General features: G+C 60.9%; 1 protein-coding gene across 2 annotated transcripts; it reads left to right on the top strand.

Annotated features, from left to right (window-relative positions):
- Positions 1-307: 307 nt before the first annotated feature.
- On the top strand, positions 308-9,715 carry LOC101965964 (ficolin-1). 2 transcript variants are annotated; one of them, XM_005336946.5, is made up of 11 exons: positions 308-882; positions 1,220-1,373; positions 2,600-2,716; positions 3,744-3,857; positions 5,096-5,149; positions 5,443-5,478; positions 6,223-6,255; positions 6,648-6,775; positions 7,206-7,335; positions 8,082-8,216; positions 9,174-9,715. In XM_005336946.5, the coding sequence occupies exons 3-11, from the start codon at positions 2,635-2,637 to the stop codon at positions 9,419-9,421; spliced, it is 960 nt and encodes a 319-aa protein (XP_005337003.2). In that variant the 5' UTR covers positions 308-882; positions 1,220-1,373; positions 2,600-2,634; the 3' UTR covers positions 9,422-9,715. The 2 variants fall into 2 exon arrangements, with proteins under 2 accessions (XP_005337003.2, XP_013219041.2); XM_013363587.4 differs by lacking the exon at positions 8,082-8,216.
- Positions 9,716-15,240: the final 5,525 nt, after the last annotated feature.

Below are 15,240 nucleotides of genomic sequence, written 5' to 3'. Positions count from 1 at the left end.
TGGAATGTGTTAAAGTTAATTCTTTCCCCATTTCTCGGCACAACCACTGCTGTTGTTAAGCCAAAGTTCAGAACACGCCTGGACTTGTTTCTGGGCCCCTTGCTGGGCTCCGTGGGCCTGCGTGTGCCTACGCCAGGTTCCGTGGTCCCATCCCTGCAGATGTGTAGCGAGCTCTGCACTGAGTGGAGCCGTCTGCCCCTTGCTCCTGAGCAAGGCCATCTTGCCTTCATGTACATGCTAAATTCTTCTTGTCCAGCATCACCAGAAAGTGGGAATTTAACTGATAATGCAGTGAATCTTCAGGCCATCAGCACAAGGCCACGTGGACTGCCCGTGACTGTGGGCTGGACTTCCTGTGTCCGGTCTTAGGTCTCCTGGTCCCTGTTTGAAAGCTTCCTGCACAGAGGATGAAGGGCGCTCTGGTTCCAGCCTCAGCTCTTTGACTTCAGTGCTGTGCTGCAGATTTTCCACCACTCCCTTTTTAATTCTTTGTGACTTGTTTTAGAAGCACCTTTGGGTTTTGTAAACTGCTCATCCTGAGAGCTGATTCCTGGAATCCCTGGAACCACCTACGGGTCAGTCGTGTCTTCTGAGGAGGGCAGCTCTGTCCACCTCTCCCAGCCTCCCGGGATGTGCTGTCTCCTCAGGAGGCGGCCACAAGCCTCCTCAGAGGGTGGCCGCTTTGCCATGTCCCCGACAGTCCCCACAGCACCTGTGGATCTGCTTCCCATCTGTCCCCCACGGTCGTGGGACACGTTGCTTGTCCTCCTCGTGAACTGCTTCATTCAATCGCGTCCTGACATGAAAAGAAAGAAGAGCCCACAGCAGCACAGACACTCAGGAAGCCTGCGGTCCCCGGGAGCCTGAGGACACCAGCCCCCTGTAAGGACCTGAAGGTCACTCCAGGAGTGGAGTTTTTCCCTGGGACACTTTGCTGTCCCCAAGAGGACTGGCTGCTGTCCACGCACCCCAAGTCCTAGGGAGCAGCCCTCCTGTGTCCCGAGACCAAGTCCATGCCCTCTGCAGGCCTAGGCCTGACCTGTGCCCTATTGTTGGGGTGACTGCCCAGCCCCCAGCTGTCTTTCAGTGACCAGCAAACCTCACTGCAGAGAGGCCTCCAAACTGGCTCATGTGGCGGGGTTTCTGTGGCACCTGGGGCTGGGCGGGCTGGTCTGTGCCCCCAAGCAAATCTTTTAATGTTCTGTCTGGTCATCCTCAGTGGGACAGGTGGCCCCAACACCTAGACGGCCATTGCAGAAGTCACTGATCCCACTGACCCAACCCTCACTTACCCAACTGGAAGGTGTTTGGACGTGATGGAACGCCACCCGTCTGTCCGTCTTGTGTGGCTGGGATCCCAACAGCACAGAGGGGTGAGTCACAGAGGAAAAGGTTTGTTTGGCGCACTGTTCTGGAGGCACAAGACCCGGAGGCACATTTGGTGACAGTTGTGTGTTTGATGCTGGGCTGGAACTCGGGGCCTGAAACGTGCCACTGAGGCACAGCCCAGCCCTGCTGATGCCTGCTTCCGGCCCTGAGCATCACTTGGCAGGAGACAGGGACATGTGTGACTTTGTGTGTGTGAGTGATTGTGAGTGTGTGTGTGTGTGAGTGTGTGTGTGTGTGAGTGTGTGTGTGAGTGAGTGTGTGTGTGAGTGTGCTTGTGTGTGAGTATGTGTGTGGGGGTGTGTGTGAGTGTGTGTTTGTGTGTGTGAGTGCACGTTTGTGAGTGTGTGTGTGTGGGAGTGAATGTTTGTGAGTGTGTGTGTGAGTGTGTGTGTGAGTGTTTGTGAGTGTGTGTGTGTGTGTGAGTGTGTGTGTGTGTGGGTGTGTGTGAGTGTGTGTGGGTGTGTGTGTGGGTGTGTGTGAGTGTGCTTGTGTGTGAGTATGTGTGTGGGGGTGTGTGTGAGTGTGTGTTTGTGTGTGTGAGTGCACGTTTGTGAGTGTGTGTGTGTGTGAGTGTGAGTGTTTGTGAGTGTGTGTGTGAGTGCATGTTTGTGAGTGTGTGTGAGTGTGTGTGTGTGTGTGTGTGTGCATGTACCTGCGTGCATTCAGGTCTGGACTCTCCATCTTTTTAGAAAGCCCTTAGACTCACCCCTGGGCCCCACCCAAATGACTGCCTGATCTGACTCCTGCCAAAGCCTCACCTCTGAACTGCACGGGGGACTCGGGCGTCCCTTCTGATGCATCCCAGCACAGGAAGCCTGGGGACACGCTAAGCCCTGAGTTGGCTCCTGCTGGAGGCTAGCTCCACCCCAGCGTGTGGAGTAGCTCTGGCCCTGAGAGCGGCTTGCTCCTCTCCCCGAGGCTGAAGCCCTGCACAAACCGTGGAGCGGTCTGGAGCTGCCCACAGGCCCTTCCAGCAGAGGGGACCCTGGGAGTCCTCTGGGAACAGGGTGTCCTTGCAGGGGAAGGGAGCCCCGTCAGGTGGGCAGCTTGCTTTCCAGTTGGGATGTGGCTGGAAGGACGCATCCTCTGACCTAATTTCCTAACTCCTGCTGTGAGCCCCAGGCGCGTAGGAAGTGGTGAGCCCTGGGGAGTTGGGAAACCAGCCCAGGCCAGGGCGGCCCCCGCCTATAAAACCTGGGGCCTCTGCCAGGTCACAGAGGAGGACCGGAGCTGAGCAGAGTCGCCATGGCCCCAGGGCTCACTGTCCTGCTCGTCTTGTTGCTGTTCGTCAAAGACCCGACCGTCCAGGCTGAAGACACCTGCCCAGGTGAGCCAGACTCACTCTCTGGTCCTGCAAGTGGGTGACCACCCACTCATTGCCCACCTACCTAGTGTCCCTCTTCACACATCTTCTTACAAAGACTTGAAGCTTGACTTCCTCCTTGGACCAGGTGCTGGAGGTGCGGAGACCCTGAGTGGCAGGCCCAAGGCCGAGGGGCAGAGGGCAGGCCGCTTCCGGGGGGCGCAGCCTGTGGAATGCCTGACTGTGGTGGCCTGGACTTTGCAATGAGACTCCCTCATCCTGGGCTGCCCCTTCCTCAGGGAGTCTGTAGGGAGAGCAGGGGTCCGGGTCGGAGCTGGGCAGGGCTGGGGGCCAGGAGCCTCCATCACCACTCTTACCCCCAGGGGAGGTCATTCCTGAGGTCAGAGCAGCCTCCTCCACACATAGAGTGTGATGGAGGAAGTGCAGACAGAGGCCTGCAGCCTGCGCCAGTGGGAGGAGGCTGCAAGGACAGAAGGAATACTGCCCAGCTGGCCACTGCCATGTCCAGGCACAGCCCTGGTTCTAATCAACAACAATATTTTTCAAAGAAAACTATCTCTGGTTCCGGCTGTGCTCTGTGTCCTTGGGTCAGATGTGCCCCCTCCCCAGGGACCTAGGAGACCCCTGCCCACCCATGCTCAGTTCCCGAGGTCCGGAGAGAAAGTGTCCCCTTGACCCAGTTCCCTGTTTCTTAGAAATGCTGGTCACTCTTCACCATCTACTGTCTCCCAGCCTCCCCGAGTCTGGCTGGCGGTGCCCACTCTTCTATTTGGCTCTTCCCTCTGACCTGGCCACACCCTATGCTCATCCTCCTTGGTGCCGAGGAAACCAAGCGCTCTGGGCTGTCCCTGAGTTCCTCTGCCTCACCTCCAGCCCGAGCGAGGACACACCACTTCCCCGTGGGAGGGGACCTCGCTTCCAGGCCAGCCCTCCCTCCGGCTGAGCAGGTAGACTGAGGTGACAGGTGCCCTTGAGTCCAGGCACCTCAGGCCAAGCTAACGACCCCGCCCGACATTGTGCTTTTCTGCAGAGGTGAAGCTGGTGGGTCTGGAGGGCTCCGACAAACTCACCATTCTCCGGGGCTGCCCCGGGCTGCCCGGCCTCTCGGGGCCCAAGGGAGAGGCTGGCGCCAAGGGAGAGAGAGGTGAGTGCCGGCCGGTGGGTGGCTGGCAGTGTGGGCAGAGGGGCACCGACTCTAGCTCTGCTGACATTGGGTGCCAGGTTGGGCGACCCTGGCCTTGGCCCCTGCTAGGGTGAGTGGCGAAGCTGACTGCCCGGGTGCCGCTGGGTTCTGAAAACGCTGCAGGAGGGGCTCCCCCCGGGCACCTCGCCAGGTTTGAGTGTCTCAGCAGGTCGGCTTCCAGGCGGGGATCCTTACCAGGTTTACTCGGCTTCGGCCAGACTTCCCGATCCTTGCACCTCCATGTCCCCACCTGAAGATCAGGGTCCACTTCCTTCTCAGCCCATCTTAGATGACAAAATCGGGGGTCCTTTCTGAGCTCACAGCCCAGTGAGAGTGGGGCAGCCGCCAACTCAGGGCCGATTCAGGGCACAGCAGGGTCCCAGCTTCAAGCTGCAGTCCGAGCCCTTGTCACGGGGCAGACGCTGTGCGGGGGCCGCGCTGCCCCAACCTGGCGCAGGAAGCTCAGCGGGGAGCTGCCTTGCCGAGCTCCCCAAGCCTGGAGGTGTTCAGGGAGGTGCCTGGCAACGCTGAGTGGGGACGGGACCACCGTGGATGACCAAGCTTGACCCATACAGTCTCTGAGTGTCCAGGCCTGAGGTCTGAGTGGGCAGCCCCAGTCAGACCCTGTGTGTGACCGCTGTCGGAGATGGACCCACACATGCTGGCAGCACTGGTCTGGAGGCCATATGGCTCCTGGTGGCTCCTCTGGTCAGAACTCCCATGAAGGGCTGTGTGATCGTGTCCCCATCTCCACTGTGTCCAGGGCATGGGGCGTGACACAGAGCCACATCCTCCTACAGGGGACACTGTGGGAGAGGCCTGCCCTTCTCTGTGTGGTGACCCCCTAGTTTGAGGATCTCTGAGGATCCAGTTCTTGTCCCAGGACTGAGGCCTCACCGGACAGTCCAGCTCTGTGAGGCCTGTGTGGCCCCAGGTTCGGTATCTACAGAGGGTGGGACCCAGGTTGCACCCTAAGAGCAACTGTGAGCCAGCTGAAGGCCCTGTCTGGGGCCCCGGCTCGTGGTCAGCAACAGTGGGCTTTACCCGTGTTCTTCGCAGCTTTGGCCAGGCTGAGCCCCAGCTGACCGTCCAGAGGACGGCGGGGCTGCGGGGAGGGTCGAGGCTCGTTGTCCGAGCGTCCATCTCAGGTAGAACTGTGGAGGCGGCACTTCTTTCCCTGGTGTGTTTGGAATCTGCAGGAGAGCGAGGCACCTCCGGAGTCCCTGGGAAAGCAGGACCACCTGGACCCAAAGGTGACAGTGTGATCAAGCTGAGTGGGGCTGAGAGGACCTCCGTCTGCCTGGAAGATGGGGTGGGGTAGAGGCAAGATGAGGGCCTGCCTGCCCCACCAGCACCTGAGCCCCGCAGTCCCTGCAGGACCACGACTGGGAGCTGCCCCGGGAGGCTGGATCTGTCCAGCTGGCCACTGCCCTCCACCGACCTCCCCAAGCATTGCCTGCCCTTGCGCGGTGCCCAGGCAGCTACTCCCCCCTCCGTGGGCCTGGGGGCTCCCAGCATCGGCATCTCATGCTCTGCCTGTCTCCAGGAGACCGCGGGGAGAAGGGGATGCCAGGAGAGAGAGGTGAGCCTCAGCCCCGGGTGCCCGCGGGTTCTGTCCAGGGCAGGAAAAGGCAGCGCTCTCGGGCCTCAGCTGCCCCACGGCCTCCCTGGGGGTGGGTGAGGGCCTCCACCCACATTCCCCTTGTCCAGTCAAGGAGCAGAAGGGTGGCAGGGGCCCGGTCACGCTTGGTCCTCCCAGTGCCCGCTGCCGGGGTCTGCCGCAGTCAGCCCTAAGCGACTGGCAAGACGAAGGTGGCGCTGCTGTGTGAACTTGAACGTTTGAGAGCTTTCGACTCTTGTCCTGTTTATGCTCACTTATTTTTTAAAAAATTGTAAAATCAGGAAAAGCAGGATTACTAAACTCTAAGACATAGTCATGTGCTCTGTCTACAACTAAATACTGCACCATGAGGACCCAGAGCCGAGTCCCAATGCCGGGGACACCAGCCCAGCCGGCCGTCCCTCCCCAGGACAGGACAGTCGGTGCAGCGTAGGCAGACGGGATGGACCGGGCTGGACCCAGCTCACCCTGCTCTTTGATGGGGGCCCAAAGAAATGGCTGAAGAGGGAGGGTGCTTGTCACCAGGCCACCGAGGAAAGCAGCAGTGGGGCCACGTGCTCCACAGAGGCAAGATCTAGTGACCACTGGCCAGGGCTGGATTGGCCGGTCCTGAAAAGACTCTGCTGTGTTTCTGGAGCAACTGGAGCTGAAGGGGACAGGGACGGTGGCTTCACACTGATGGCCAGTGTCCCTCTCCCCAAACAGGAGGCGCTGGGCACCCTCAGTCATGTGCCACAGGTGACCACTCCACCCGCCCTGTGCCTGAGCCCAGCAGCCCCGGGCCAGCTGCAGACACACAGCCACAGCCCCAGGACGGAGCGCACACTTCACTCCCTGGATTTCCCGAGCGCCTGGCAGCTGTGGCTGGACGACCCGCTCCACGGCCACCTCGAAGACCTTGCGATGGACCCCAGGGGCCAGGAGGCTCGGGGAGGAGGCTGGGTGGTCCTGGAGGGGCAGTCAGGAGGCCGGCCAGGCCAGCACAGCTGGGCGACCTGGGGGGCTTCTCTGTCCCTGGCATAGGAGTCTTCCTCTGCCCTGGCGGATGCCTGCCATCCCTGCCTCCCCTCCTGGACCCCACCTCCACCCGCCCAGCCCCATCCCACTTGATTCCCTGGTTCTCTTCCCAGGACCTCGGAGCTGTAAGGAGCTGCTCACTCGAGGCCACTTTCTGAGCGGCTGGTACACCATCTACCTGTCCAGCTGCCAGCCCCTGACTGTGCTGTGTGACATGCACACTGACGGCGGGGGGTGGACTGTGAGTTGGCCCCTGGGGTCCTCAGGCAGAGGCAGTGGCCTAAGAATCTCAGAGGCCAGGCTCTGCAGCTGGTGGGAGAACAGACCCTGTGGCATTCCATTTCCCTTGGTGCCTTCCGGCCCCTTCCTTCACTGGGGACAGAGACTGAGAAGTGATGGGGAGGTGACCCCTGTGGGTAAAAGCCCAGGCGATAGGGGGAGCTCCCAAGGAAGCCCACTACCCTCCTGCTGTGTGACTTTGAGCTTGCTGCCTACCCTCTCTGAGCCTCCATTTCCTCCATCATGGGTTATCTGCAATGAGGCCACGCGGCATGCTTGGGGCTCCAGCCTGCTGCTCTGAGAACTATCAGTCCCTGCTCCCATTTGAGGCCGGGGTCCCTGCGCTGTGGCAGTCAGCCTGGCCTCCTCTCGAGTCCCCTGCTGCTCTGCAGGTCTTCCAGAGGAGGCTCGACGGCTCTGTGGACTTCTATCGGGATTGGGCCGCGTACAAGCAGGGCTTCGGCAGTCAGCTGGGGGAGTTCTGGCTGGGCAATGACAACATCCAGGCCCTGACCACCCAGGGTAGGCAGGCAGCGCTGGGCGAGGGTGGCCCTGGGCTGGACAGAAAGGACCCGCCCATAGACCAGGGCTTCCAGGGCAGAAGCACCGAGCCCCATGACCCCAGGTGTCCAGTGTGGTCACAGGCAGGGCTCAGCTGTGACATTCCAGGACATATGTCCCCTGTTGGGGTCTCCCAGAACACAAGACACAGGGTGGGACTTGCCCATTGTGGGCCACTGGCATCTGAGAACCCCAGATCATAGGTACAAGGACAGTGAGGTTGGGGACAGATTTTGTGTCCCCTGCTGTCTGTCCTGTGGGACAGTGGCCTCCAGGACAGTGGCCTGACAGTTCCCAAGCAGCACAGCTCTCCCACCCGCTCTGATCCACATCTTGACTGCCCTGTGGCCAAATGGAAGAAGCCAGTCCCCTCTCTCCTGCCCTCTGCCCCGTGGTCATGGTGAAGTGTCCACACAAGTGCCCCAGGTCCTTGCAGGAGCCCCTGCCCACACAGCCCCTGTGCCCCGGTTGTCCAGGCCCCTCCCAGGGCGGGGCCCAGGTGGCCTTTCAGCACGACCTGTGGGGGTGGGAGGCTGCCCAGGAGCCAGGGGCCACTCCAGGTCCTCCATGGCCCGGTCCTCAGACATGCCCAAGACAGCTTCCTCTGACTGCCCCGTCCAGACATTGGCCGCTCATTGCCCCACACGGGGACCTCTCGTGACTGGTGGCATAAAGAACTAGGGGCTAAGACCAGACCGTCCCCACAGGAACCAGCGAGCTGCGGGTGGACCTGGTGGACTTTGAGGGCAACCGTGACTTTGCCAAGTACAGCTCGTTCAGGGTGGCGGGGGAGGCAGACAAGTACAAGCTCACCCTGGGAGCCTTTGTGGGAGGCAGTGCTGGTGAGCGTCCGCCCGGGGCCAGGCAGAGGCTGAGAGTGGAGTGGGAGTGGGGAGGACCGGCTCTGTCTCCCTGGGGACCCGGCTGAGGGCCACCACTCCACCTGGTTTCCCCGCCTGCAAAAGCAGATGCTCACACCCATGTCCTTATGGATGCAGTCAGCTGACACTCCAGGTCCATGTCCACTCCAGGGGGAGGGGGCCTGAGTGACTGCCCATCGTCTGGGTGAACCCCAGAAAGAACAGTCATTTCCCACAGGTCCTTGGATCCCTGCTTCCCAAACATGTCCCTGGGACATCCTTTCCCAAAGGGACTCTGGCCACAGGACTCTGGCTGGCATGTCCCACAGAGCACCTGTTTGGAGGGGTCCCAGTGCATGGTGCCCCCTGCGGCCTCTGGAGATGACTGTGCATGAAGCCAACTTGGCTGCACAGGACCCAGTGCTGGATGGCCTGGGCATCTCCGTGCCCGCAGCCTGGGTCCGCGGCTGCTCCACATGCTCACTGTCACCCGAGACCCCCGGGAGGGCCGCGGGCAGGGAGCAGACTGCCTTCTGCAGGGGGTAAGGCTTAGTGGGAGAAGTGCCCCCGGTAGGAGCCAGAGGTGCCACCGCCCAGCATGGAGCAGGGTGGGTCCATGTGGGGGCTGTGCTGTGCCTCCCTGGGACCACCAGGCAGGCGGGGGAGAAGTCCATGGGAGAGGCGCAGGAGGGGGGACAGCTCTGATGGTCCTGGGCAGCCCTGCGGGGAGCAGACAGCGGGTGCAGGAGGGAGGCCGAGATTGCAGGGACGGGGGGGACCTACCTGCGGTTTCCTCCTCTCCAAGCCTGGGCAGGCCGGGCCTCCTCCTGGGCCTCAGCATGTGTGCTCAGGCGGGGGTCAGGCTGGGAGCAGGAGGCAGGGCCGGGGAGGACCCAGGGCGGCTTCCAGCACCACAGAACCCACGTCTTCCCCGTGCAGGTGATTCTCTGACGTATCACAACGACAGGTTCTTCTCCACCAAGGACCAGGACAATGACATCAGCCCTTTCAACTGTGCCGAGAAGTACCATGGAGCCTGGTGGCACTCTCAATGCCACCTGTCCAACCTAAATGGCCTCTACCTCAAGGGTCACCACGAGACCTTTGCCAATGGCATCAACTGGAAGACGGGGAAGGGGTACAATTACAGCTACCAGATGTCGGAGATGAAGGTGCGGCCCACCTAGTCCCACGGGCCTCTCCCACCTGAGCAGGTGGGGATGGTGAGACCAGGACCACAGCGGGAGGGCAAGCCCACGCAGGCCCGTGGCTCACAGACAGACAGCAGACCCAGGGGCCTGGCTGAGCCGCCAGCCAGAGTGGGCTCTGCCCCGCTGAGGTCGGGTGCTGTTGCACCCTGGGGACAGCTGCGGACTCCCCTTTAGCACAGGGCTCCACTGGGTGCCCCTGACCAACCAGCCTGCCCGCCCCTACACGTGACCAATAAAGCAGCCCCTTCGCTCACCAGAGAGCCACCCTGACACCCGCCTGAACGGAGTCTCCCTTCCTAAGGGGCGTCCCCGCAGAAGTCCTGCCTGCGTGTCCACTTCCCTGCCTGACTAGGTTTCATTTCCATTGTCATGGGGCCAAGGGACCCCAGTGTCTGCATTGAAGTCACAAACCTTCAGCTGGTCCCAGCTACAGGGCCACACGGCCTCCCCTTTCCCCACGGCCTGCGGAGCCCTTGGCCTGGCCCTTCAGCCCACACCAGACCTCACTGGACAGACCACTCTGAGGAGGCTTCTGTGCCCAGAAGGCTGCAGAGCCGACTCCTGGTTCTCGAGGGGCAGGGCTTCACGGCCTTCCCACCTCTGGGCCCTGGAACGGGGCTCTAGGAGGCCGGTAGGTCAGGAGCGGCCAGGCAGCCCTGTTAGCAGACAACCTCGCTGGTCCCAAAGCTTAAGAGCATATTCCCTGGGTTGCCACCTCCAGTGCCAAGCTCTGTCCCCTGGTGGGGTGACCCCACCTCTCCCTCCTGAGCCCCCTCTTGACTCGGGGCCCCTCACTCACCTTTAAGGACACTTTGGAACTTGGAAGCTCTCATCAAAGGAGCGGGACTTAGTGGGAGCCTTCCATTGCCATTGGGCCAAGGGACCCCAGTGTCTGCGTCTGATAATGGCACCCCCCCGGGAGCTGACGGAGCCATCTCCAGAGCTGGCCTGCCCTGCCCAGTGCCCGGCTCCTCCTGGGACCATGGGCCTAACTCAGTTGACCTGAGCAGACATCCTGGGAGATGGTGGCTGGGGTCTCCCTGTCTCAGCCAGGGAGAAATTTCTCTATAGGACTGAGGAAGGGTGAAGGCTGGGGAAGGAGGGTGGCCATGTCAAGTCCAGGACTCTGCCTACCAAGACGTTCAGAGAGGAAAGGAAGGGCCCGGGGAACGGGCCTGTGTCTAGACTCTCAGCCCCGCCTCCACGGGTCACCACGCAGTTAGTGCCCTAAAACAGCGGGATCTGGTGACCTGAGGTTCTGTAGGTCAGGAGCCCACCAAGGTCTTGCCGAGCTACTTGCGGTGGGTGGAGAGGGCTGGCCCCTCGGGGAGAGAGAGGTCCATCTGGAAGCTCAGTCAAACATGCCTAGCAGGGCGGGGTGCCCCTCCACGGCAGAGCAAGGCCAGGTTCGAGGCCCTGGGTTCCCAGCACCCTGCACAGGAAGGGATGAGGTCTGAACAGAAGCTTTGCTGAAGCCGGCAACCGACATTCCTATAAAAGGTCCTCCTCTGATGACTTACCGGGTAGACGCCGCTCATAACCAAAACAAGTGCTGCTCCTCACTCCGCAGCCCCTGAGTGAGAAAGACCCTCAGTGCCAGTGTAGGGACTCGGGGACTTTTATACTGCTGGTCGCATCACGGTGGAGGCACTAGATCAGGAAATATCAGGGTATGCAGTTAAGGGCAGCAGACACACACCGTCACTCCCAGACGGTTCCCCTCTGTGGCCTGGAAGTGTCACTGAGTGCGCCCACAGGAGCCCTGAGCTGGAGCAACCCCAAGGCCACTCAGGAGGACACTGGGTCAGGCCTGTGGGGACCCCTTCGACCTTCTCCACGCAACACAAGGAGGCAGCTGCACCCCTCGACACCCCTGTGACTCGGCTTTCCCGGCTGCAGCCCCAACTCCCGGGAGGAGGCGGCTTCCCCTGGCTCAGGGTTCAGAGTCAGGCCTGGGTCGGCTGGTCCAGGGCTGAGACATCTTGGCGGAAGGGCACAGCGGAGGGAGCTGCCCAGCTCACGGCAGCTGGAGAGCAGAGAGCCAGGGGCTGGGGAGAGGATGGCCCAGCAGGAAGTGACCTGCTTCCCCCAAGCTGCCACCTGCAGCAGGCCATCCAGCCCCCGTGGATGACTGCACACCGGATGAGTCCAGGTCAGAGCCCTCAGATCCAGCCAGCCCTGACCAAGCCTTCAGCACAGGAGCTGCCGGGGACATCTTTAAAATGGTTTGAATCATTTTTAAAGAAACAGAGATGCTCAGATCCAAGGATAGGAGTGACACAGAAGTCTTTCCCTGGCATCCAGTGTCCCTGACTCAATGACTGCAGGGAGAGGTCCCCATATCCCCAGGGACAGCAAGGTCCCATTAAGGCCACAGAATTACAGCTTTTACATTTAGGAGTCTAGATGGGCTTGGTATTTCATAATCTTATAATGCATAAGGAATTTGGCCTATTATCAAAAAGGTCTCATAAGTCCGACTGAAATATAGAGCTGACTAATTGACAGAGTCTTACGACTGGACTTGTAAATCTTGGTGCTTTCTAGCCTGCTTTGGAATCTGAGAGACGTGGGGTTCATTGCATTTCTAGACTAGATTCTTACACTTCTAAACACTGATTCCCAGAAGGTCTGCTCCGCAGAGAGTCGGGTGACCAACACTGCCACCTTTCATACGTGAGCTTTCTCATGCTGCATCTTCCTCCCTGGACTCTGAGGAATAGCAGGGGCCCTGGACATGCGGCCGGAGGGTGGGAGAAGGCCTGGCCATCACTCTGCCTGCTGGACATGCTGACCTGTGGTTCTCGCCATGGCTCACCATTAGAGTCCCTAGAAACTTTTCTAAAACATCAGATTCCAGCTATTTCCCCTGAAAGCTGGGTTTCCCAGGACCAAGGAGGGCCCATGACAGCATTTTTGGTCTCCCCAGGTGGCTCTGATGGGCAGTCAAGTTTGGAGTCACACGTGTGCCCAACCCAGGGAGCTGTGTGGCCCGCAGGGTGCCTGTGGTCCAGCGATGAGCCCCACCCCCAGCCGCCACAGTGCAGCTCCTGGTAGAGCAGATGGCCATGCTGGGAACAGAGGGTCGAGGGAGTCAGGGTAGAGAGCTTCCTTAGAGCCCCATGGGCACAGCCTCCAGAAAAGGCCAGGCCACAGGGTCAGCAGAGGCGGCCCCCCGTGTGCAGGCCCACGGCTTCTCTGTTCTGCCCACTTAGTGATGGGAGGATGGCGCCTGGCCCAGGGCCAAGTGCCCAGACGTAGGACGGGCAGTCAGGGCTGCGCCTGCTAACGTGGTTTTGTCCTTGATTCCTGTGTCCTAGCTGCAAGCCCAGGAAACTCGAGCGTCAGAGCACTCCCAAGGTCAAGGTCAAGGTCAGCTCTCATGAGGGCACAGCTGCCCTGGGAAGAGGAATGTCTGCAGGGCTGGGAGCAGCTGCCCTGGCCACACCATCCCGTGGCATCTTAAGGTGGCAGTGAGCGGGCTTGGCCTGAAGGTCTCCAAACGCAGCTGAATGGACATGGGTCTGTCGGGAGCCGCTGTGACACGGAGTCTGGGTCTGTGGGGGATGGAGCCGAGCACTGGGATTTGATGACCTGCATTTCCACCCCGACTTCATCATAGAGCACTTCTCACCACTGAAGACCCAGCACTCTGGGGCCCTGCGTGCCACTTGGACAGAAGGCATTTCAGATGGTTCCTGGTCCTGCTGGCTTCCTGCCTGGGACTTTCACCACATCTTGTGGTGGGCGGTGGGCGCCCAGCCTCGGGCCAGCTCCAGGAATGGCTCACGAGCCGCCCCCCACCCATATGCCTCAGGCTGACTAGTCATGGTGACAATGACAACCAAAGAAGCTCAAGTGCAGCTCAAGAACAGGGTAGGAGGCATCGCTGGCGGGAGCCCAGAGGGTGTGGGGAGCTCCCAGCTCTGCCCTCACCTGAGCGGCCTCTCCCTCGCCCTCCGCAAGCCACCTCGGCAGCCGGGGTCGGAGGCCACCGCAGCTCATTCCCGCCCAGGTCCAGGTCGCAGTGAGCAGAGCCAGGGCTCCCTCACCTGTCTTCCTGAGGTCCCACTAGTTCACCTGACCCCGTCGTCTGCCTGTCAGCTCAGGCGACTTCCCTGGTCTGGCAGGAGGGATTTTTACTACAGACTGAGACACTTAAAGAAAAATAAATGATGCACCTCGAGGCGCCCGCAGACCGCTCTGCGCAGATGTCAGGCCTTCTCCACGGCCGCCGGTCAGCCTCCCCGACTCTTTAATCCCTTTGTCCTTTCTCTCCCTGAAAACCGCGGGGCTCTCCTTCTCCTTGTAACATCTCGTCAGAGGACCCAGAAAAATGAACACACACTTTCAAATTGCTTTCCAAGCCCTCCCCTTGAGCCACCTGGACGTTCCAGCCACCACCTACGTGTGGTCAGAGGCAACGCTTTTATCAGACTCGAACCTCTGCCCTCCAACCTGCCATGGGGCTGCCAGGCCAGGCCACCAGGGTGGCTCCTGGGGAACCGGCAGGAGTCGGCCTGAGGGCTGCCAGCTGCTAACACCACAGACCCCACCCCACACTGCAGTGCAGCTTGGCAGGGCCAGCGTTCTCCCCGACGTGGTGCGGGAGGTCCTGGAAGACCCCTGGCCTGGCCTCTGTGGGCCTCCCTCATGGACTCTCCAGTGTGCGGCCCCATCTAACCACAAGGCATTCAGAACTGTGGCTGTCCCGCGTCCTCGGGAGGACAGAGGTTGACAAGACCGCACGGCGCCCGCTCTGCCTCACAGTCGCGGCAAGGACACCTCTCACAGAAGGCAACGTGGCCAGGACGCTCCTAGCGTGAGGACAGCAGGCCTGGGGAGTCCTGTCCTTCCCCAGACGTGCCATCTGAGAGCCTGCAGGAAGGTGGCCTTTCCCTCTGAGCCACTGTCTGGAGGCCCGCTGGCCCGAGGGCAGGGAGGATGTGACTAGGGGATCTGCCTCCCCAGCATTCAGAGAACAGGTCCCCAGTTGAGCCTGGAGCTGGGCCCCCTAGAGTCCCGCTCCTGGGGATTCCCTGATGCCACGGGAATGTCTCACCCCTGGTGAGGGCAGGGGCTCCTGCCGGGCACGATCCACACCCTGGGCCCCGGGAGGACTCCGCACCACAGATGCTCCAGGAACCAGTGAGCTGTGGTGCATCCGCATCTTTCCCTGCTAACTGACTTGTGCCATTTTTAATAGGAAAGAGCCAGTGACAGCCAGTCAGTGTGCTTCCCTGACCTCGAGGGACCCAGGCTGGAGGTTTTCTTCTCCGCAGCCAGTGACTGGAGCCACTGAGGCTCCTCTCAGTTGACCCACTGTGACACCCAACTTCAGGCACCTGCAGATGGTGTGGTGCTCTGCTGGGCCTCCTGTGGGTGCTCCCAGAAATCATCGTGGGAGTCCTGAGTGGCAGGATTGCCGCACTCCGGCTGGGCACAAAACCACGAGCCACTCCAGCAGGAACAAACTCCATTTCCAAAACTCCCGCGAACGCCACGCACGCGGCCTTCTCCCGGGACACACCACACCAACAGGAAATCCCTCCTACCGCACCCCCCCCCCCAACCAATGGGAACTCTCCGGGACTCCTGCGAGAGCTCCAAAGTAGCAGGCTGAGGCAGACGGCAGGGGTCCAGCATCCAACCGAACACACATTTCAACACAACCATCACCATCCCAATGGCCCGCTGGCGTCACCCCCCAACCAAAAATGCCATGCGTCACTCCCACTCAGCCACGGCTCCCAGCATCTCCCCCCCTTCGTTCAATCAAGCACCAAACATGTGGC

The sequence above is a fragment of the Ictidomys tridecemlineatus genome, chromosome 4, assembly GCF_052094955.1.
Source record: "Ictidomys tridecemlineatus isolate mIctTri1 chromosome 4, mIctTri1.hap1, whole genome shotgun sequence".
NCBI classification, from domain to species: domain Eukaryota; kingdom Metazoa; phylum Chordata; class Mammalia; order Rodentia; family Sciuridae; genus Ictidomys; species Ictidomys tridecemlineatus.
This window is presented reverse-complemented; position numbering and strand designations above follow the sequence as displayed.

Excerpts from the sequence above, each read along its gene's own strand:
- LOC101965964 (XM_005336946.5), top strand. The coding sequence starts at position 2,635 with ATGGCCCCAGGGCTCACTGTCCTGCTCGTCTTGTTGCTGTTCGTCAAA. Across the intron at positions 2,717-3,743 it reads GGCTGAAGACACCTGCCCAG|AGGTGAAGCTGGTGGGTCTG; the intron begins GTGAGCCAGACT and ends GCTTTTCTGCAG. Across the intron at positions 7,336-8,081 it reads CCAGGCCCTGACCACCCAGG|GAACCAGCGAGCTGCGGGTG; the intron begins GTAGGCAGGCAG and ends CCGTCCCCACAG.